The following is a 25,022-nucleotide window of genomic DNA, read 5'->3' on the forward strand; positions in this document are numbered from 1 at the left end:
TAAACAGATCAACGCTTTGAAGAGCATGCAAAGAAGCTGTCCTGCGACGAGCAGCACTGTGTTTATAAACCTGAGGCGTAGGTGTTAAGCCACTTGTGCCTGTAATTACATCGGCAACCACGCCCTTCTGACCGAAACACAGCATTGCAACAATGCTGCTTCTGCTACTACTACTAAAGTTGATGTACTACTATTAACACGAGTCTTTCACTTTAACAGAAGGTATGAGTTATTTATATTCTCCACTGATTCCAATGATTAATTAAGCAGAAGGAAGGGTGTACGATCCAGCTGGACCCTTTTAAATTTGGAAAATCAAATAAATAATTAGATGATTAATTTAAAACGGAACAGCAAATAACCAGTAATTACTGTACCCATGAGTTTAGTCAGTATAATTCTTTAAGCACGTACTTTATGGATAGAAATAAAATGCGGGATTGGATTTGGCAAGTTCATAATAACCAAAATGTTTCTATTCTTTTATATATCAACGGAGGTAAAATAATATGTAAAAAAATTTGTTAAGTTAACAAAAATGTAGGTGGAATTCTTATCTCCAACTAATTTAACCGCTGTTGTAATCTGCAGTATTTCACGCCCGCATTTTGCGCAAATGAAAGATTATAAGCATATTAATGAAGTTAACTGCATTTCATTGACTCGGCACACAGGCGGGCACATAGTCTACCATTCTGCTACATACAATAAATCCCCACTCTAATGACTACTCTATCACAATACTCGCCCAACCGTCCATCTTCTAGTTCGGCCAGAAAGAAGGAGGTCTCTGGTTCTACTCCCGGTGGGCTATTTTATAATTTCTAGCTCATAGGCTTCTACGGGGCTGGTGGCACTACTTGCCGATAGCAAATATCTGCAGCAAGTGTCGGTACAGAGCCATCAGCATAGTAATATATATATATTTTTTAATTATGAATATTAAGCTTAATTTGCTTTAATCCGGTTTCGGTTTCGAAGCGAAGCGTGCGTAGAGGGTACATTGCCGAAGATCTGTTTGGTGTGGAATCTAAGGATTGAAAAAATTATAAATTACACCATACAGATTCTCCTGCATTTCGCGGAGTATAGCAAATTAAGCTTAATTTTCATAATATAATATCGATTACAGTAAAGTAACGTAAGTAACTTCTATCCAATATATTTTTTATTAATTAATGAAATAAATCCATTAATGAAATAAGGCCATCTTGCCAAAGTAAGCGTAGTTTGTGCTATGGGAACTAAGATGACGGATGAATATTTTTATGAATAATATACATAAATAATTAAACACCCACTGAAAACATTCTTGTTCATCCCACACACATTGTCTAGTTGTGGGAATTGAACCCACGGCCTTGGACTCAGAAAGCAGGGTCGCTACCCACTGCGCCGACCGGCTGTCAAATAAGATATATATGCATAATATAAATTCAGTTCTATTACATAGTTACTAGATAGCCTCAGACTGTAATCGAAGCCCGCGTCGGCTATCGATACGGCTGAGCCAATTCAAACATACAAAAGCAATAAAGGATCGGTTACCGCTCACGGCTACTGCCGGCGACTTCACCGATTAACAACGTTGACCACAGGAAAACCGCCCGCAGCAAAACTTATCAATTTTATGATTATTGCTGAGGAATTAATAATCACACTTTTATTCTTTGTTATGTAAAAGTAAAATTACTGCCTCGTTTGTCAAGTTGTTCGAATGTGAAACTACGGATGAAGAGTTCCTAGGTTCGAATCCCGGGTCGGGCCAGCAATGGTTAGGCTAGTGGGAATTTTCAATACCAGTAACGAGTTAAGGAATTCGCGGTGTCAACCTCCGTGCCACGGAGAGCATTCGCAGTCGCTCCCGGTTAATATCACTTACTTGTGATAGGAGTGAAAGCCCAACGACCCGCATTGGAGCAGCGTGGTGGGTCTATGAGGGGCGAGGCCTATGACCAGCAGTGGGTATTTAATAGGCTGCGGATGCTGAATCTGTTGCGATCGAACAACCAACTCACAAACATACAAACATACATGAACCCTGACAACATTACATTCTTTGTTGAGCATTTAAATAAAAAGTAGTTGGCATGATTAATCCGATACATTTCATAAATACCCGCAAAGGCACAATAAGGCAGTTGCGGCGAGACCAAATAGAAGTCTTTATATATCTATCTTCTATCTATCTATCTATCTATCTATATATATATATTTAAAAGAGAAAGTGTGTGGGTATGTTCCGTATAGGCTCCGAAACGGCTGGACCGATTTCAATGAAACTTTCAGGGAATCTCCGGATAGACCTGGCGAGTAATCCTGTAAAGTTTGGTGACGATCGGGGCACTCCTATTTTTAAACTGTCAAAGTGTCAAATACAGCTTTTATTTACTATGATGATATTCTATTGTTGGGTGTACATGGGTGTAGATAATGATCTTCACCCGCTCGAGAAATTGAATAGAAGAGAATGAATACGGAGAGAAATAAATGATTTAATATATATGAGACTTAAATTAAAAATTTAATGACGTAAGTTTATTGGTTAAATAAAATAAAGCAAAATCTAGCCCGGACAGCGGGCTGGGTACGCTAGTATATCTATATATTTATCGAATGAATTTAAATCAAATCAAATCAACTGACTAACTTTTGCCTGGTGGGAGGCTTCGGCCGTGTCTAGTTACCACCCTACTGACAATGATTGCAGCTATTTGAATTGACTACAAAACTGTTATATTGGGTTCGATTCCCGCAACTGGAATATGTGTTGGTGTGGTGAGCATGAATATTTTTCAGTGTCTAGGTGTTTATCTGTATATTAATAAATAAATAAATAATAAATAAACTACAACAATACACACATCGCCACCTAGCCCCAAAGTAAGCTTGTGTTATGGGTACTGAGATAGCTGATGAATATTTTTTTTATGAATATAATACACATAAATACTTATAATATACAGATAAACACCCAGACACTGAAAAACATTCATGTTCATCACACAAACATTTTCCAGTTGTGGGATTCGAACCCACAGCCTTGGACTCAGAAAGCAGGGTCGCTGCCCACTGAACCACTCGGCCGTCAATTAAATTATTCATAAAAATATTCATTAGTCATCTCAGTACCCATAACACGAGCTACGCTTATTTTAGGGCTAGATTGCGATGTGTGCATTATCGTAGTATATTTATTTTTATTTATTTATTTGTTTATTCCAAGACACTTACTTAACATATAAGAAATAAGAATAACAAATAAGACAATAAAATAACGAACCAAGATAAAGTTCATTGAGGGAACCTTATGCGATGGAGCATATCGCACATGTAACCTGTGAGTTCAACATAAACAAACCATTTATTTTGTTACTGAGGTGACTCTTTAAACAAATCTAAGAGTATTCTGTTTCAATAAAGTAATTACGTTAATTAGTTAAAATGTCTAACGGGACGACTTTGATGTTGCTAAAGATTTAGCATCTCTCACGTTTACTCCTATTTGCTAAACCGCAAATTATTATCTTGATGCGAATATCTGAAAGCTATTTTTGGAGAAACAAAAGGGAGACGTGCCTACGTGCCTAATATTTTACTTAAATAAGATTTCAGTTGATTATTATTAGTTCTCAGTGACATTAGACTTGGGCGCGCTGCGATGGTGACTTTAAGTGCTATCCGAGGCACGGAGGGAAGTAAAGGGTTAAGTTTGGTCTTCCCAAGTGCGGTCATAGAGTAAATTGACGGGGTTCATCCAACTAGGTGCCGTCTTGAGTCAAGCATACAATTATTTATTTACTTACATAGTTTTTGATTGATATGTCATTACAGTTTAGCAGTTATAAGGTACTAGCTATTGCCCGCGACTTCGTCTGCGTTTTGTTTTTTGATGTGGCATTCAATTTAGTTGCAGTTCTAATAAAATTTAAAGTATTCAGTATCGCTAAGCCTTAAATGAGGGATTTGCTGCTGTCCGCTAAGGAGTTCTGTCCTCTATTTCCAACTACATTCATCAAATCTACACAAAGTTTGGGCAAAATTAAACACATATTATAACCTTACAATAGTATGAAAATAATTATTTCAGTCGATTATAATTGGTCAGAGTTAAGGTGTAAAATCGTCAAATACTTTTATCCCCTCTCCCAAAGGAACCGAGCTTAATGTCGGGATAAAAAGTATCCTATATCACTTCTAACACTTCCAAGAATATGTGTACAAAGTTTCATGAGGATCAGTTAAGTAATTTTTGCGTGAAAGCGTAACAAACAAACTTACATTGACATTTATAATATTAGTAGGGATAGGGATAGGGATAGGGATAGGGATAGGGATAGTAGGGATAGGGATTAAGTAGATCTTAAATGTTTATTTATACATTTTAAACGTTCACTCTAGACATAGCTTTGCTATAATATCCACAGAGTTCAAAGTTTTTGTAAGTCTTTTCTTAAACCTTCACATAGGTATAACCTGATGTATGAAGGTCCTACCACCCATTACAACATCATGTCGCAAACACAACTTTTTGATGAAACACAATAAATCAGGAAGCGCGGTGAAGCTCACTCCAATACAAATTTTGTCTCGTATCTCGCAAATATTTATGTTTCCAAAGTTAGGACGACCTCCCAGCCACGCCGTGTGGACACAGCAAAAGCGGTTTGGATTTACGGCTAGAGTCCATTTGGAAAATATTGAGTGAAGCTTTAATCCTCAGTACGATAGGCGAACTAATCTTTCGTAACACATCAGATTTTCGAGTCTCGAGTGTAAGCAACGTACCACACTAGTATAATACTCTAAACCTGAAAAATTTATTTCCCAACTATATTTATAGTCTTTTATTCCAATTTAAAACATGATGGAATTCTCTTGCTAAGTTCATTAATTAGTCAAAAAGTGGAAGATAATTGTGTGAACCTCGTCTCATTAGTTAAGTCTTGAGTAAAAAGAGAAATTATACTGAAATCATCCCTTAAGGATTTTGAGAGTTATGAGAAGGTGGCAAAGTCTATTTTAGGAAAGCAAAGTCACATCTAACTGGAGGAAGCAATCCATCATCGGTGCATTGGGTACTCCGGCGATATTGTCGCAGTCGGTTTTAACGAGATATTGCGTCCTTGAGAGCGGCACCGAGATTGCAAGATGAAGTGACAATCGTGACGTAATCTAAATATAGCATGAGGTATGTCGTTATTGGACAATAATAATTGCTCTTCGGCATGTTCTGGAGACCTGGGAAATTCAGGGTAGATACAAGTTTAGATAAACTAATTAATTTATATTAGACTAGTTGTACCCTGCCACGTTTCACTCCCACACCGGAGTATCCTCAGATGTTGACTTTACAGTGCACAGAAAATTTCGCCTCATGAGTCGCCTTTATTCCACCCACTCTGTGGATCTCAACCTGAATGGTTTTCTCATGAAATCAATTTTCGCCGATTATTGCAAATTAAGCTTAATTTTAATCGGGCATCATTAAAACCCTTTATTTATTTATATATATTTGATGAGGGGACGCCTGCCATTGCCAGACGGGCGATCAGTCCTCTGTAAGGACTATTCCACCCTATTCCCATGTTTAAGACACAGGTTTACTGGTGTCCCCCCCTGAAACCTACCAGTTTCTTTGTGAACCTCACGATATCCCCTATAGAGAGGTTTGCTAGGTTTTCTTCACTTATTCTATTCTTACCTTGTAGTGCCCACCTTACCAACGCGTACATGGGGCAATCAACTATGAAGTGCAAACTGGTTTTTCACCTCACTGCACTCTGGACAAGTTGGATCGTCTACTATTCTCATTATTGATTAAAACACACAAAAGCCTTAACGACGTCCAAACATATTTGTGAACGAACAACATATCCGAAGTCCATCACGTTGCAATGTTTACCAAGTACGTGCGGAAGCCATTAGCAGATTATTTGCATCTTGATAGCCTCTCCCGTCTGCAGCAACAATACAATACAACGCATACTCATAGTGTGTACACATCGGCGTAGCTGTGGGGAGTCTGGGGAAGGGTAAATTACCCCAATGAGTTTCAACTCTTTTATTGAAAATATTGACCATTATTTCCTTAAAGTCACACTCTCAGTTTGTTTCATACTATGTCTTAATAGTACCTGTCTGTGATTTGGTTTAGACAGAATAATTGAACGACTGCATAACTCGTGCTATCTATCCTACACATACTGCAAAAGGCATTCGTGCAGTTTCGTTGGAGTTAAAATCGAATAAAAGAATGGCTCTCTTTAATCGAATTATTGATTCAGCCTTATCAATTAGTCTTTTCCTAGTTTTCCCTTCTCTGTCGGTTTTGCCTATCACTTTAGCCGTCGCAAGTCTCCTTAGACAGCAACCGTTCTCGTACACTCATGGAAGGGCTTCGCTTAATAGGTCTCCCTCAACACTTTCTTGGACACATATATGTTAGCTGGACACATAGCCACGCCTAGGAATAACACCTTTTGATCTTCCCGGCATCTCAGAACTTTGTACCTACTGCTTACTGCTATAATCATTGATAGCAGTACAAAGTTCTGAAATGATTAATTTTCCCATTTCGTATTCAAATAATATTGTTTCATTTACATAATAATGTATTCAATTTCTAAGTGACTTACTACCTCGTGAGAGTTCTAGACATTATTGGTTCAGTCATTACGTATTCATATTGTTTTCTGACTGCATACATATACATAAGCTACAAATTTTTCTTTTATTTGTATTCTTTTTTCATTCAGTTTCTTTTATTAAATTAAGTTATCGTAAATATTAACAATTGCATGCTGTGACTACTTATAAGTGGAAAAATGTGGTAAACTAAGGCTAGCTGTATCCGTAACTAAAATACGTGTAATTTTGTATATATATAATTCTTATTCCGCATATTATTGGAAACTTAATTTTTTATTCCTTTATTGAGTATCATTCAAATCATTATTTAATTATCTATATCATTATGTATATTTTTTTTAATAGTGACTTTAAAAGGTACATGTCTTAGTTTGTACCTTTACGTAAAGGACAAATAACTTTCGGAACGACGAGTACGCACATCTGCTTTTCGTAATATAGTAATTACGAACATCGAAACTACACTCTGGTCTTTGAAATTGTAACTGGCTTAAGTACTTAAGTGATAATGTTGTAAAACTTACTTTTCCAATAAAACATGTAATATAATTCGTTTAGAAGGTGATAACTTTTAAAAGAAATCATAAATGTATGAAGATAATAAGGAGATATATCGGCACATTTTGGGCTGAGTAACAACATTTGTAGGGAGAAACGCACCAGGCACGATATTAAGTATCTAAAAGAGCGAAATATTTTATTTAATACATTTTTTTTTGTTAACTATATTAGTACTACGTGCTCGCTATGTTTTAATTGATTCGCCACTCCATAGCGTATGTAACGAACAGTAAAAGCAATTCAAATCAATGTAAATGAATCACTGCCAGTCAGCATACCTTTCACGATTAATTGAGCTTGTAAACGTCTATTAAGGCCCAAGTTCTAGAACCTCTAGTATTGGAACTCGTTGGTATTTAAAGCAAACACTTCGTTGTAATATAGACAACCCAACGCCCCAATATAGCCCAAAATTGAGAGTCCGCCTCGAATCTAATTATCCGCTGCTATCAATTAAACTGAGCCGACAATTTACTGAAACCGGTGGAGCCCCCCCCGGCCCACCGCACCCCAACTTCCACTCGATACCGACATTTCCACCAAAAAGTTATCTGCAATGGATTATATAAGCATAAAATTATGGAACTGAATTGAGAGGTTGTTAAGATCTGACAGACAGATTAAAAATAAATTAAAAATAACGTGTATATACTTATGAAAACGTGTTAGAATTTATACTTCTTTGGCGTAACAAGATAAAAATCTATTCAAAAATTTTATCTTACGCCTTATTCTACGTTTGTAGAGAAAACGACACTAATAATAGAAAAAAAATATTATATACTGAAAGTAAACTAAAAAACAAGATCAATTGAATTAAATTAATGGATGTAGAAGAGATATTGAAAATGAATAATAGGACTTCTCCAAAAATATTTATGAAATCTCTTTACCTTATTCAAATTCAGTCATTTACAGGTGCCCGAGATGGCCGAATTCAAAGTTTAATGTTAGACTTTTTGATATCTGTTTAGATTTAGCATAGCAAATTAATAAATAATTACTAACGCGCGTCGCAATGATAACATCCTTTTTTGGAACTCGGTCTTACGTCTAGAAGGCTGATTGAGAACTCCTTGTGCTCAGACGAACCGTATGTTGGCGTGTCGTTGAACTCATTCTGGTATTCTTGTAATAAACCAAAATATAATGTTTTTGTAAGAGGAATACTGAAATACATTGTCATGGTAACTTCGCTTCTTCAAAAATTGGTCTGCAAACTTTCCTTCATTCATTACTAAAATACTTATTTATTTTACTACGTTTAACAATTCATTTCTAAATTAATTGGATGTAAACGACCTTTATCTTGTATTAAAATTAACTTTTGAAAAAAATGTTAAGTTAGAAAATACACGATGTAATTTGAACGTGAAAAAGCACCTTGATGAGAAGTGGTTTTAAAGCTAAAACCTTGTTGCTCGACGAAATAACAAAATGCCGCTGCTTCTGTAATTGCCTATTTTACGTGACTAAGGAGGGATAATGACTTTGGCTATCATATTGGTTAGAATGCATGTTCCTCTGTCGGTTCTGGGTGTTACATATGTATTGCGGCGGCACCGGATGTTGCGGTGGTGTAACAGAGTGGGCGTGAAACAGAGCTTTCGTTTCAGAGGGTATTTTAAAAATAAACTCAATATTGACTGTTCAATCATGGTTTTGATGTTTACGATAGAATTATATAGATACTATAGATTTTTGTGGTTATTTAACATTTCTTAAATATAGTTCAACAAGTCGAAATATCGACAAATCCAAAATATTATCGTTGAACCCGTACCCGTACCCGTTGAACTACGAGTATATTTAGGATACAGTTTTGTAAATAATATAAGTCATAGGGTGTCTTTTCGAGTTATACACTCGATAAAAATGTGTTTGTATATTTGTAATTAAATTTGTTTCGCTCGTAGTTATTAAGAAGTTTTGAAATAAGGTGCCGAGGTGGGATAAATACCCAGGTTATCATTTCATGGCAAATCCAAAACAATTTAAGTTTTATTTTGCCGACCTGGGCAGAGGATAACTTCGGATTTTTTCATAACCGACTTTCGATAATAAGTCACTCATTGGTCAATAGAGAGAGCTTTGCTCGAGATCCGTAGAAAAACCATGTTACCGACAAACCTCAGCGAAGTTTAAGTGCTGTGGTCACACGGCTCAGAGAACTGGTGAAAGTTGAGGGCTTATTCGCAATTTTTGTGATGCATTAATGATTCTGAAGTAAAAACAAGTATATATTAGTATACTACGACTATAGTATCCATAGCACAAAAACTTATATGTTTTGTCTGTCTTTCTGGCTCTTTATTTGTCTTGAGATAACTGAGACAATTTCCACAGGCCATAGGATAGTGTAGGATAATAAAGGGAGTTTACACTGCGTAGGCTACTTTTCGTTTCGGTAACTTTACGTTTCAAAAGTGCTTATAAACTAGCAATACTTAAAACAAATTTTGAATAGCAATTTGAATAGCGTAATCCACTCCACACCACCACAAACGTGAGTGGAATGTTTCAAAGTGAAATTGAAATTTGAAGTTAGGTAAATGTTCAAAATCCTGTCTTTATAAGGGTGCTTTTTAAGGGGAAAAATTTGGAATGGGTAGTTTTCACTTATCAGAAATTGTCCGCTAACAAAGCCACAAGCCAGAGCTAGACATTAAAAGCAATTCCTTATCATTATATCATTTCAATATTTACAAAATAATTAAATAGTCGTATTACATTAAATTATTCTTATATCACTCAATGCCTATCTTTAAAAAAACCCATTACGCAGGCTGAGGAATTTGGACAAAACGTTTTCTAAAATAATTACATCCACTTATAAAGACGTATCTGTCTAGAGCCTTTAATATTTTATGTCCTTTATTGGACTGGGATATAGTAGTATAAAAGTAAAGGACCCGCTACATAGGCCATTTGACAGCCGATTGGCGCAGTGGGCAGCGTCCCTTCTTTCTGAGTCCAAGGCGATGGTTTCGATTCCCACAACTGGAAAATGTTTGTGTGATGTACATTAATGTATTTTAGTGTCTGGGCGTTTATCTGTATATTATATATATTAAAAAAAATTCATCAGCTATCTCTGTAGCCATAACACAAGCAACGATAATTTTTGGGGCTAGATTGCAATGTGTGTAGTGTCGTAGTATATTAATTATTTATTTATTATTTATTTTGATTATACACATTATACACAATTGACAACAATAGCATGCTTACATATACACTCAGTCATACACACGTACACACACACACGAACACACACTCAAACACGCACACACTTACACTACGCCTAGAGTAAGCGATAAAAATATAATATATCACCATCATAATCTTGAATATTTAATATTAATATATATTTATTATTATATTTATAATATTCTTGTTTATTTATATATTCATTATTAATCGAGACTTGCTAGCGAGCACAATAACAACCTCAGATTAACGTGTTCGCTAGCGATTAAATTCTGTTTTGACTTATAATAACACATCCCTAATATCAGTCAAGAACTAACTTGTAGTGGTATTAAAAAAAACTCTTTATAGAAATACAATGTTTCATCGCACACATGTTTAACCGGGATATTAAGCTCATCTAAGCTATGAATAAAAAGTCCTTAGTGTCGGATATCCTACGCATCCTTTGCTGCACCGCTTAACACATGTATAAGCTAAGATTGCACTAAGAGCACAAACATTGTACTGCTAAAGCTAAATGTAGACATTTAGCTTTAGCAGTACAATGTTTGTGTACAATCAAACACACGCACTACACAATTGAATTATCCCGTCCTCTCTCAGTCGCTGTTCAAACCCCACGGTGGCTCGACTCACTGGAATTGTAAATATTGAGATTCAATTAAGTTTTACAATAAGCCTTTGAGGTTGAGACGAACTGTGATCACTTTCACCGCGAGCTTTTGGCCTGTGCAAACACCAGAGTCAGGTGCTGTCCACGTTCCCTCAGCGACATTTACTGACACCAAACGATGTTACATTAAGCAAATGTAATTAAAATATTTCCGGTAAGATAGATTATTATTTTAATTACTCGACTCGACTCGACTTATAACTCGACTATTTTCGCTGTGTACAATAATCCTATATGTTGCCCTCAGGTTGGTTGGCGTGACTTACAAACAAACAAACACTCTTTCGCATTTATAATATGAGTGAGGACTCATCATTACTGGCCTTTTAACGTCCTACAACTGAACACAGATCTTCTCTATCGTAGGACCGGGTTTTAGAACACAGACCCACTACGCAGCTCTAACGCAGGTTGGCGTTTATACCGATTATTATTACACATTAGTGATAGCGCAGGGGGTTGGAACTCGACTTTACTTTCGGGGGGGCCGAGTTACAATCCCAGCACGCAGCTCTAACTTTTCAAGCTATGTGCGTTTGAAGTAGTTATAAGTATCACTTGCTTCGACGGTGAAGGAAAACATCGGAGGAAATGCTTGCCTGAGAGTTCTACATAATTTTCTCTGGGCCAGCGTGGTGGACTACGGCCTTAACCCCTTCTCATTGTGGGAGGAGACCCGTGCTCTTAGTACTAAGGTCCGCTCTATGCGTACTGAGTGTAAGGATATGAGAAATTATAAATTACACAATACAGATTCTCCTTTCGCGGAGTATAGCAAATTAATCTTAATTTTCAAAATATATCTTGGAATTTTGCTTACTTACGAGTAATACTTATAAGAAAATCAGGAGTAATGAGGCTCAACAACCTGCAATACAGCTTGCGCTAACATTAGTACTCGTACTTTTAATCATCTTGTTGGAGGTTCAAATAGTTGAATATCAGATTTCAGTCATTTTATGCCTAATACGTATACATACTTAAAAATAATTAAAATATTACATTATCTACTCATACCTTCAGTTGCAACCTACAAGCGGCGCGAAGTAGGCGTGTGTGATCGCTACGCGAGAACCGGTTATTACGAGCGCACCTTATCGCTTTTTCTGTGTTTTGTTTGTAATAGTTATGTTGGGTCGTATTGACAATGGCTGAAGGCTCACATTTGTACACGAATGTCCCAACTTTTATGAACCACAGCACGAAGAATGATATATTTGTTGATGAAATAACAATGGAGGACGAAACAAATGCGTATGAGGAAGATATGGATACCACGGAAATGCGGAGAAAACGAAATTGGGAGGCTGATAATGGCGAGGAGTGGACACAAGTTAATAGAACTGCGAAGAAAAAAGTTAGGATAACTGAAAATCCACAGGAAGATTTAATCCTTATTTGTGTTACGGGTAAGCAAGTTATACCAAAACAATTTGCCTTGGCGAAATTATTTCGGGAACATAATATTTTAGGTATTTTGAGAGTAAAATATTTGAATCACTATAAAATTCATCTAAGTTTTGATACAGAATCGAATGCTGAAATTTTTTTAGCATGTAAAGCATTTTCTGAATTGGAATGGAGATGCCAGAAGACCTGGGAAGTAGGTCTTTCATATGGCATAGTAAAGAATATTGAGAATGAACTTACCGAGGAAGAGATTTTTAAGAACATTAAGTGTGACATTGAAATAGTCTCAGTGAAACGTCTCAACCGTCGAGATGGGGATATTTGGGTGCCGAGCGATACTGTGAAGGTTGGGTTTAAGGGCCCCAGTTTACCGAGATATGTTTACCTACTAGATTTAAGAATTAAAGTTGAGAAATACATATTTCCCGTCACTCAATGTTCTCGATGTTGGCGATTTGGGCACTTAAATAAATTTTGCCCGTCTAACAAAATAGTATGCCCGAAATGTACCAAGAACCATGCTAATTGTGAGACAACTTCATATCTGTGTTCCAACTGCTCCGGTACTCATATGGCATTGGATAAAGATTGCAGTGTTTATAAAAAGGAAAAGAAGATACGAGAAATTATGTCAGAATTTAACTGCTCATACAGAAAAGCAATGAGTATGTTCGTCCCATCTTCTCCTCCCCCTTTAGAAAGCTATAACGAATCACTTACAAAACAACGTGTATACGCTCCTGTAAATGAACCAGACGCATTCTCGTATTATGATGATAATATTCATCAAGAACAGGAACCTTGCAAGGCGAATGCAGAATCAAGTACAAAACAGAAAAAAAAGAAAAAGAAAAAGCGTGTTCTGATAGCTGAAAATGTACATGCAGATATAGAATGTTCATCAGACTCTGAAGGTATTGAAGAAAAAGAAGGCAAGGAAGGAGAAGAAGAGAATCGGAGACAGGAGTTTAAATCGTTAGTAGGGGAATTATTGAATAAGATAAAAAACATTATATTTAATAATAACCTTAATTTTACGTCTAAGTTTAGGCACATAGTTAAAACTTTTATAGAGTGGAGCACTTTAGTTGTTGTTAATTATTGTTCAGGTTTCCCTATAGTTAAGAGTATTTTTAAAAATATTTTTGGCAATGGATAATACACCAGCAATAAGTAAAACTGTGAAATTAAATATCTTTCAATGGAACTGTAGAAGTTTAAAACCAAAATTGAAGTGTTTCGAACAAGTTTTAATTAAAGAAAAAGTTCACATAGCTGTTTTAAGTGAAACATGGCTTGAACCAGATGACTTTATTAAAGTATGTGATTATAATATTTTCAGACTCGATAGGGATGACAGTTATGGTGGAGTTGCTATTTTAACACACAAACCAATTTGCGCGCACAGACAATCAGTAACAGGGGTGAATAGTGGAATGGAAGTTATTGGCATTAAAGTAACAAACTGCGAACACATTAATAATATATATTCGATCTATTGTCCAAGCGATGTAACAACGACTCAAAATGATTGGGAAGAGTTACTGTCGATAGCTGGAAGGAAAACATTATTATTAGGAGATTTTAACGGGCATCATGTTAGTTGGTCTAATAAAACTGATAACAGAGGCACCCAAATTTATAATTCCATGTTACAAAGTAATTTTGTCCTTTTAAACAATGGTAGTATTACGAGGCTACAATTGGTAGATAATGAATTAAGGGAATCGGCACTGGACCTATCTTTTGCTTCTTCTGATATTTGTTTGAGTTTTGATTGGTCAGTTACTAATGAGACACTAGGTAGTGATCATCTTATGATTAAACTGAGTACTGCTTTACATTTTGATATAAATATTATTAAAAAACGAAATTTCAAGAAAGCCGACTGGAATAGGTTCACCTCTTATTTAGAAACAATATTTTCAAATTTTGATTTTACACATAATATTCAGGAGGATTATGACCATTTTTTATCTCTTATAAATGAAGCAGCCGACGCATTTATCCCAATTATCAAAATATGCACCAACCCGAAAAGCAAGTTTGTTCCCAAGTCTTATTGGACCCCTGAACTATCAAGGGCAGTAGCCATTCGTCGAATAGCTCTTAAAAATTTCCGGCGTAATCCAATACCACGTAATTTGGAACTCCTGAATGAAAAAATCAGACTAGCTCAAAGACTTCTGAGGAAGGCGCAAAATGAATCATGGCACCGATTCTGTTCGACATTAAATGAGGTTTGCTCAGCAACTGAAATGTGGTATCGGATGAAGTGGCTAAAAGGGTACAAATTACCTAGAACACATATAAATGAGGTTACTGCAAATAGTCTATTAAAAAGTCTATGCCCCGATTATGCTAATCGTGAACGACCATCATTTTATTCTTTTAATCAGACATTGGAAGGGTTAATTACATTACATGAGTTAGAATCTTGTATTAAATCTAAGGATACTTCACCAGGATATAATTCCATCTCATATTCTATGATTAAGCACTTACCTTTAACAGCCAAATTAGTATTACTAAATTTGTTTAATAGAATATTAGTATCGGGTATAGTGCCTAAGCAATGGCGGGATATATCAATTATTCCCATACCTAAACCTGGTCGTAGTACACAAAATAGTACAGATGTGCGCCCCATATCTTTGATATCATGCATTTGTAAAATTTTTCACTCTGCTATTACTAAAAGGATTGAATGGTATCTCGAGAAAAATTGCTGCTTTTCTTCAAATACTGTAGGGTTTCGTAAATCACAATCTTCCTTGGATAGTCTTAGTATTTTAGTATCTAGAATTCAAACAGGATTTTGTAAAAATTGTATAACATTAGGATGTTTTATGGACATAGACAATGCGTATAATAACATTGACATTTACAGCCTACTTAATGCTTTGGACAGCCTGGGAGTGGGTTCAATAATTTGTAACTATATTTGGAACTTTTTATCTGAAAGGTATCTGAAAATAAATGTGAATGATATAAGTATAACTCGCCAAACCGGTAAGGGTATATCACAAGGAGATCCGATGTCCCCTTTGCTTTTTAATGTAGCCACTATAAATATTTGTAAAGTCATAAATAATGTTTATATATCACAATACGCAGATGATTTTGTGTTGTATACTACCAAAAACAGTATTGATGAAGCTGTTAATCAATTACAAAGTGCGGTTAATATATTCGTGAATTTAGTTAGCCAAATTGGATTAGATATATCTACGACTAAGAGCAAAGTATGTGTTTTTAAAAAAGGTCCTTGTAGGCAAGGAGTTAATGTAGTGGTAAATGAAAGAACATTAGAAGTAGTAGAAAACGTAAGATATTTGGGGCTATGGCTTGATAGGTCCCTCAGGTGGGGAAAACACGTGAATGAGACATGTGACAAAACAAGTAAATTCTTAAACATATTTAAAATTTTGACTGGATCAGGCTGGGGAATACACCCAAAACTTCTAAGACAAATTTACTTATCTATTATACGTAGCCGTATGGATTATGCTAGCTTTATTTTTGGTGACAGTAGTGATTCTCATCTTATAAAATTAGATAGGATGCAAAATCAAGCCTTACGTACAATAGGTGGATATATTAAATCAACTCCCACGCATGTTATGGAATCAGATTTGTGTTTGCAACCTTTAAAGATTCGCAGATATTACCTGGCTGGTAAATTTTGGCTCAAGTCAATGTCACTCAAAAACAGTACCATAATAAATTTACTAAATGAATTAATATCATCTAATAATCTAAGTTCATGGAAAAGAAAAAAGAAACCACTATTAACGGAAATACATGATAAGCTTAAAGATATTAAAATTCACCGAAGTGACCAAATTGAATTATTTGCACTAAAAACGTGGGTTAGCAGTGTTAATTTAAAGGAAGCTATTAAAGTAAATATCAGTAGTATTAATAAAGCCAAAAAACAGTATGATGAACGTTATTTAAAAAATGTGTGTGATAGGTATATTGATGAACATTACAATGGATTTTACCAAATATTTACAGACGGTGCTAAAGAGGAAAATTTCTCTGGTGCAGCCTTTTTAGATTATCAAACATTAAAATATTTAAAGTTCAAAATTGATGATAATGTTTGTATTATGTATGTAGAACTTTTAGCAATTCTGGAAGGTTTATCGTATATTTCGTCAATCGATAGGGATAAATTTGTTATATTTTCAGATTCCAGAAGTGCGCTCCAACATATAGCTCGATGTACATCTAATACTAGAAGTACACCCGTAGCTTATACAATTTTGAATATCATCCATGATTTAAATAAACAATCTAAAAAAGTAGTTTTACAATGGATTCCTTCACATGTTAATATAATGGGTAATACAATCGTTGACCGAATGGCAAGAGAAGCAACTTCTGAGGGAGTTGAGATATCGGTATTGCCGTTTTACACGGATTGCTTACATCTGGTCAAAAAAATGTGCTGCGAGTTATGGAAAGAGTTCTTTGACAAGAGATCAAAAGAAAAAGGTATCTGGTACAAGACCATACAAGCTGAGCCTTTGATGACTCCTTGGATTCGAGACACTTCAATGAATAGGAGGGACACTGTAGTTTTGTTACGACTTCGATCCGGACACATTCCATTTAATAAATTTGCCTATTTAATGGGTAAGGCTCCAACACCCAACTGCACAGAATGTGGTGTGGTGGAAGACGTGTTCCATATTTTGATGGAATGTGTTCGGAATGAGTCCATGAGACGTTCCATTTTTAATACAAATTGTATATACCAATCTATTGGCGGTATAAATATAGTTTTAGGAAACATATCATCCAAATTATCAAAAAACTTAATTGATTTATATAATGTAGCGGTAAGCTAAATATAATTAGTGGCTTTAACAGAGCGGCATAGTCGCATTGACGACAAAGCTCTTTAAATAAAGATTAAAAAAAAAAAAAAAAATCTACTCATACCTTAATGTCACTCACTCAATCACTTTAACAATCAAACTGTTAGCTTCTTGCTATCGAGTAATCGATGTTACAATCTCATGAACAATACTTACTTATTCGCTAACGAGTCTACCCCAACGTTCTCACTGAAAACTTTTGTATCAATTAGGATCGTGTTATGAACTTACCGCACTAACTCACATTCTCTTTGTGAGATCACTCGTCGTTATCGAATTTCGTCACTCGCTGGCAGCTCATGTTCTAGGCCTGAAGTCTGGCAACCATACGTACCTATTTAAAGTAGATCAAGTTACAGTTACAAAGTCTAGAGAAAGGTGCAGTGCTAACGTAGTGCTTGAGTTACCAAGTTACGCGGCTTAAGAAGTTAATGAAATTATTCAAATTGATTCCTCTCATTTCATATAGGCCTAGACCTAACTTTTCTTTATAGTTTTGTTCGCGATTCTTTTATATCGCGATGATAAATCAAAGCGGTAGTAGCCTAATGGTTAGACCTTCGGCTTCCCTTTCGGGGACCGAGTTCGAACCCCAGCATGCACCTCTGACTTTACGGAGTTATGTGCGTTTTTAAGTTAAGCAATTAAAAACATTCCTGGCTTTTACTGTGAAAGAAAAATATCTTAAGAAAATCATGCCTCTGTGCATAAAGATGTCAAAGGTGTATGAAGTCTACCAATCCACGTTGCGTTGCGAGCGCGGTGAACTACCGCTTAAGCTTTTCTAATTTTGAGAGAAGACCCGTGCTTAAAGAAGAGCTCCATGCTGGATATCTTTTCACACAAATAATAGACCAATGACTTGTATACAGTTTACGTGTTCATTTGGTACCTTTACTGATAAAGTTATACTATTACCATGGTAAGAGGTAGTCCTAAAAATAATTGGTTTGGTTCAGTTTTACCGTTATCAGTTTTGGAACGCTAAAAATAGAGCCAAAAACCAATTCCAAGTTAACGAGTAGTTTGATCAAAGCTGCATACTGCTGCAATATCCAGTGTTGGTCAAATAAAGATTGTTTTTCCTCGGTTACAGCATTGCTTTGTCGCCGTACTGCGTTGCTTAATGAGTTTGCTCTTGGTTTATTTTGACGCCGCACTTCTCTTTTTTTCCGCATTTAAAACACAGCTCCCTATTGCATAGAACAGAACTAATGTTTCTGAAGATGACTTTGAAAACAATCTCATAGAATATTTAAAACATACTTTAAATCCAATAACGTTTGCTTTATGTTTTTATTGGGAATGAAAGAATTCTTAACGCCGTAACTAAGCATCAGATCAACTTAATTTTGCATTGAGTTAGTTTAAAGGAGGGACAGGTTACTTTTTATCAAACGAGCCTGCGAGCCTTTCTGAGTACAAGGCCGTGGGTTGAATTTCCACAACTAGAAAATGAACATCAATAGTTTCAGTGTCTGGGTGCTTACATGTATGTATTCATCACTCATTTTACCCCTTACACAAGCTACGCCTACGGGGCTAGATGGTGACTTGTGTACTGTCGTAGTATATTTATTTTATTTATTATCCCTGCAAAAAAACGGTTTCAAGATTCAAAATTCATTTTTTCAAGTAGGCCTACTTTATAAGCACTTTTGAAACGTCAAGTATGTCTGTTTGTAGTGACGGTTCGGAAAGCGGATTATTCCGATAAGCGCCGGCTAGGATGTTAGTTTCCGTGAATATTTGTGGAAACCCATAATAAACGCGGGCAACAGCAGCTAGTAACCAATATTATTAAATGAATTTATATTCAAAATATCCATAACACGTGACTGAGCTTAGTTAAACAACCGCCACTGGTGCGCCGCGATAGCAGATTTAGCAGCCACAATGGTTGCCAGTTTGCCAGCGGGTGCTGCAAGCGATACGACTCAGTGACACTGTATACAAATTAGTTGCTATTGTCGCGATAATGCCATTGTTGGCTAAATGTTTTATGTGATAATTCATATTTATGAGCTACCGCTGCGCATGGTACCACATTCACATTCACAGTCCCATCGTGGCCACGATCCATGCAACTGGGTCAAAATATCGACAAATCCAAAATATTATCGTGGTATGTACCCGTTGAAATATATTTAAGAAATGTTGATTAACCACGAAAATCTTAGTTTAAAAACGATAATTCTACTTATTAATAATTTAATATTGAGCAGAGATGTAGAGTAGCATTGCGGAAAAAGTTACCGTTTAATGAAGCCGATTAAAAATACTATTTGTAAGTATGTAAAGCTGTCAGCGGAGCTCGTTTTCCAATTTTCCCTTCATTTTCTACAAGGCGGCTAATTTGAACGCCGCTTTTGTCGGCTCCAATCGCTTCATTCAACATTATTGGCTGCTGGTGGTACTCGGGGAGTGGGGGTGAATTTGATGACGTCACTAATGCTGATTAACAACTTGGATACCGCGCGGAAACAGATAGTCTTCGAATATTAATTCGTGTGCTAGTTACAAACTGGTGAGGCACTTCCAACTATTTCAATTTTTTATTAGTTTAAACTTTATAGTCGCTTTCTGTCGTCTGCATAATATTTTTACTTAACTAGTCAGCATACTTGCCAAATCGCGGTTATAAAGACTGGCGAGAACTTGGAATGCAATATCCGCTATCGTAGTGCTGACTCTCTGAACTGGTGCAACAGAAAAATGCAGGAAGTTTAGCAAATTCACAACGCTTTATTACTGTTCATTTTTATAAGATGTTTTAAATAATACGTGAAAACATGTGATAAACGACTCAGACAACCGGAGGTATCTTTGCATCGTTCGAGTCCATGTAGGACTGAAGTGTATCAATAATGCAGTCGTATTTATATCAAAATACCCACCAATTCAATAGAAATAGAAATAGAAAATATATATTTACTAGCTGACCCGGGCAACTTCGTCTGCATCAAATATAATTAAAATATTTTTAAGCATTTCTATACCCGTCGTAACGTTTAAACGATAGGTCCAATTTGAATAATTTAAAGAGGAATTTGCAGGTACATAATCAATTTCAACTATAAAACTATTTATTTTGATAAAGATCTGATAGGAACGTCACCATCTTAAGATTGTACCCGTGTTTTGATTGACAAATTATAACAAAAAGCGGTTATTGTGCTTTAACAGTTAGACATTTAGCCTCCGTTAATTTTTTTTAAGTAATAAAGATTACTTTAAACATGTCCATCGATCCATACATACATACATCCATCCAACCATACCTCCATACTCACAAACTTTCGCATTTATAGTATTAGTAGGATGGTAAGTATGCATTCGATCGTTGTCCCATATGCCTTGCGACTCGCTGTTATCTGTGTCCGTGATCTCCGAAAATATTCATCAGATCTTCGTTAAAATTAGGCAATACATGCTTGGTAGTATAGCTCATTGTCAAATAAAAAAACAGTTAATAAAATCGGTGTAAATTTAACGGAGATATGAAGTAATATTGATAAAAAAAATTATTCCATTTTCCGGAGGAACTTATTGTCTATCGGGATAAAAGTATTCTATATGTTGACCAGGGATATCAGCTAACACTGTGCCAAATTGTATTTAAATCCGTTCTGTAGTTTTCACGTGATGCCCGGACAGACAGACAGACAGACTGACAGACAAAAAATAAATAAAAATCTGTTTCTTCAAAATATATTAAATGTACAGAAATCTAAAAAAGGTATTTAATACATAAAATTTTTATTATAACGCATTATCTAGTTAAATAAAGTTCATTTAAATATAAATAGTTAGACTAATTTAAACTCTACTCCCTGATCATTTTAATTATTAAAAAAGAAAATCTACATAATTAAAGAAATGGACATAATAAATATAATTAAATTTGGAGTACTAGTAATCTCATTATCGGACAACCAAGTTTCACTGAACATTAAAATTTGAGATTTTTGTACAATTGAATCAATTAAATCACCGGAGTGAGCCCGCTTTGACAATTGAAAGTGTACACTGTCAAACGTTATAGCTAACTTTAGGGTGACGGTTTTTTGTGACGGTGTGTCTCATCATTTTTCCCTAACGCGCAAAATTTTCAAAATATATTAAATGTACAGAAATCTTCCAGTTATAGTTTTATTATAACTATAGATACCTGTGAGGATTATTCTGAGTAAGATTATATAAATGACAAAACGTAAGATTATAGAAACTGTACCAAAATCTCAAAATAGTGTTGGTCGACAATAATGAGATAACTAGATAATGCGTTACAATAAAACTTTCAATGTATTAAATACCTTTGTTGTTAGTGTCGTTTTCTCTACAAACGTAGAATAAGGCGTAAGATTGAAAAGATTGTAACTGTGTTACGCCAAATAAGTATTACTTCTAACGCGTGTATGTAAGTACTCGCACATTTTTTTTTTCTAATATGATCATTAGGGGCCTTGCTAGATGTTCTATTCAGTAGACTTAGCCCGTACCAGAGATCGTACGTGCGGCACAACTTATTACTCACGGCACAAAGTAGAAGCATAGTGGCACGAAGGCGGCAAATGGCACGCGGCAATAAAAATGTTCACACTCACCACACAGCAACGCAGATTTAAATTACTTTCCTGATAACGTGACTGCCTCATTTTTCTTACATCAAAATCCGATGAAAGCTAGCTGATTAGTAATACTCTTTTCAGCTAGCTACGAAAAGCGTTCCATAGTTATTAGACGGCCGATTGGCGCAGTGGACAGCAACCCTGCTTTCTGAGGGTGCGGGTTCGATTCACTGGACAATGTTAGTGTGATGAACATGAACGTTTTAAGCGCCTGGGTGCTTATCTGTATATTATAAATATTTATGTATATTCATAATGTCAACCCATTACCGGCCCAATAACGGGTCTCCTCCCACAATGAGAAGGGGTTAAGGTCATAGTCCATTGCGCTGGTCTAGTTTAGTGTCCAATTTGAGAACATTTTGTAGATCTCTCAGACATGCAGGTTTCCTCACTATGTTTTCCTTTACCGTTAAAGCAAGTGATATTTGAATAACTTGAAACGCACCTTAAAAAAACTAATGGTGCTTGCTGGGATTCGAAATCGGCTCCGCGAGAGTGGAGTCGAGCTCTGTCCACTGGGCTATCACCGCTTTATGTATATTAATCATAAAATATTTTTCAGTCACCTTAGTACCCATAACACAAGCTGAGCTTATATTGGGGCTAGACGGCGATGTGTGTATTGTCATAGTATGTATGTATGTATTTATATTTATACTACGAAGCTAGCAATGGATTTTAAACTCCTATCATTAATTCATTTGTATTTCTACTCCTCTTACATTGAGACTTAAAACCTGTCTAAAATAGTGCTTTGAGGCTCTCTACCTGTATAATGTAACAATCCCATTCCGATCGGTCCAGCATTAACGTTTGCATACGCACATACACACTAATAACACGTTCTCTCGTTTATGTGTTGAAGTTTGTAAAATTGTAAGTTTGATAATTGTAAAAGTAAGCACGTTTGGCTATGGATCACAATTCACAAGGACCAATTCTCGAGATGGCATTGTTTGCTATTGAGTTTTACTAACAAAACAACTCTCAATACAAGTCTGCATTTCAGAAATAAACATACGTATACTCCATACTTCGAAAAAGTAAGTTAAACAGTGGGTCAAAGTTACTGTCTCTTAGAAATTAGTGATAATAATAATCGTGACAGTACATAAACCAACCATGGAGCAGCAAAAAGATTCCACACTCGTCTCTCCTATGAGAGGGGAGGCCTGTGCCCAGAAGACTTCACTAGTCTGACCATAGTACCAAGAGCAGCTGGAACGTAACCTCAATAAAACTGCCTGCCATCCCACACGGTTGGAAGAACTCGATAAAACTCGTTTTCCACACAAATAGCTACAAATTACGCCATCGTGAAGCCAAGCGCTCCGCTCTATCTCAATTCCATTGACGATGATGCCATTTACAATTGTCTCTAAGCCGTTTTGTTTCTTTCGTTTCGTTCACACCAATCCTACCCCATGGGTCCATGTTTCTGACGCAATCAAATTACATTTTCACAAAAGAAAATTGCTTTAATCGCACGAATATATAATACACTGTCGTCGAAATAAGATTTTGTCTTGTTACGTGCTTTCATACATTGTCGCTTATTTATTTACATCTAAATATTGTGATTATATGAGTTTAGACTTTTGTATATGTATATTCTACTGGCATAAAAAAAATGTAGCGGCGATTCTTCGCCCCATATTATTCGACCGGTACCTTGTAGTGGGACGTTAATTAGACTAATGATGAAAGGTATTAAATTCTTGCAAATAGGTATCCAAAGTAAGCATAATATTAAAGTGACAAGTGTAAAAGACTTCATGAAAATATATAAAAGCAACCTTCATGAAAGCGCGCTTCACAAAATGAAGTTACTACAGTTAACGTGAATGCTTAACGAATGAGATTTCTTGCAACGTTCAACTTACGTACATCTATTATTGAAGCTGTGGAAACTAAACTAAGCTGAGGACTATAAATTAAATATAAGTTAAACGAGTTTTATTTGAGAAGCGTCCACTTTTCCAACTGAATATTTAGTCGAAGAAGTATATATTGCTCAATAGTCCAGTCTTAGGGGGCGAAAACTATATAAAAGGTATTTTTCACAGATATTCGCGCTTGACCTTGCTCTATACAGTGAAAATAGCTGAACGCTGCTCAAAAACGGTTGGGCGTATAATCGAATATATCGAATTCCCAGATTGATCCCACTTTTTTTGCTAACGTGACTAGGCTATAACGCAATTCATGTACAGAGTCGGCAGAAACTGTGTGGCTCTTGTCCCAACAGTGCACTCGGACTCATAAGTACACCGGTTTCGCTGGCATCATCTGCTTCTTATTCCACGCACTTCTATCATATGCCAACTCAATATACACTCCTTTTAAATTCATACCCAATTTCACACAAATCATGCATTTCAGTTGGACGGAAAATGTCCATTGTGGCAAAAATTCGTGCCTGGTTTCCCGAAGCTACGACCACCCGAAAAACCCCCAGACAGTTAATATAATAACAGCCCTAGAATCTTTTTCCTAATATTAACAAAAAAATAATCCTATTTAACATTTGTTTTAACGGCGTACAAGGTGCAGAGATCACCTTGCATGGTGCATAAGTCATAACAAACCAAACTAAAAACTGTCTGGACCTTTTTCTGATAAAATATATTCTTATAATAATAATCATAATAATTTATTTGCTAGAATTGTGGGTCATAACGAGTTGTTTTACAATAACAAAATTACACTCCTACACAACCTACTATCAACGACAGTGTGCAAATATATTCTCAATATATTATTAGTTAAATTTAAATAATAGTAAGTACCTATGAAATAATATTCATTAAAAATATTATACTTTATACTAGCGGACCCGCGTGACTTCGTCCGCGAATGAGTCGACTTAAAAAAATAGTCGTATCTTGTCCCAGACTGTTTTATAGATCTTTAAAAAAACAACAATTTCGACAATTCCGATAAACTTACTACATACGCCGTTTGGCTTAACGTTCTGCAGTCACGCATCGT

The 25,022-nt window shown here is 35.8% G+C and overlaps 2 protein-coding genes across 2 annotated transcripts in view; both read left to right on the forward strand.

Annotated features, from left to right (window-relative positions):
* The window catches only part of LOC120637766 (FMRFamide receptor), a 137,462-nt gene that overhangs the window by 90,420 nt on the left and 22,020 nt on the right, over positions 1–25,022 (forward strand). The gene's annotated exons all lie outside the window — the stretch shown is intronic.
* On the forward strand, positions 12,246–24,497 carry LOC120623453. Its single transcript, XM_039889487.1, has 4 exons — positions 12,246–12,507; positions 12,628–13,483; positions 13,851–13,965; positions 24,414–24,497. The coding sequence occupies exons 1-4, from the start codon at positions 12,246–12,248 to the stop codon at positions 24,495–24,497; spliced, it is 1,317 nt and encodes a 438-aa protein (XP_039745421.1).

The sequence above is a fragment of the Pararge aegeria genome, chromosome 4, assembly GCF_905163445.1.
Source record: "Pararge aegeria chromosome 4, ilParAegt1.1, whole genome shotgun sequence".
Classification (NCBI taxonomy): Eukaryota; Metazoa; Arthropoda; class Insecta; order Lepidoptera; family Nymphalidae; genus Pararge; species Pararge aegeria.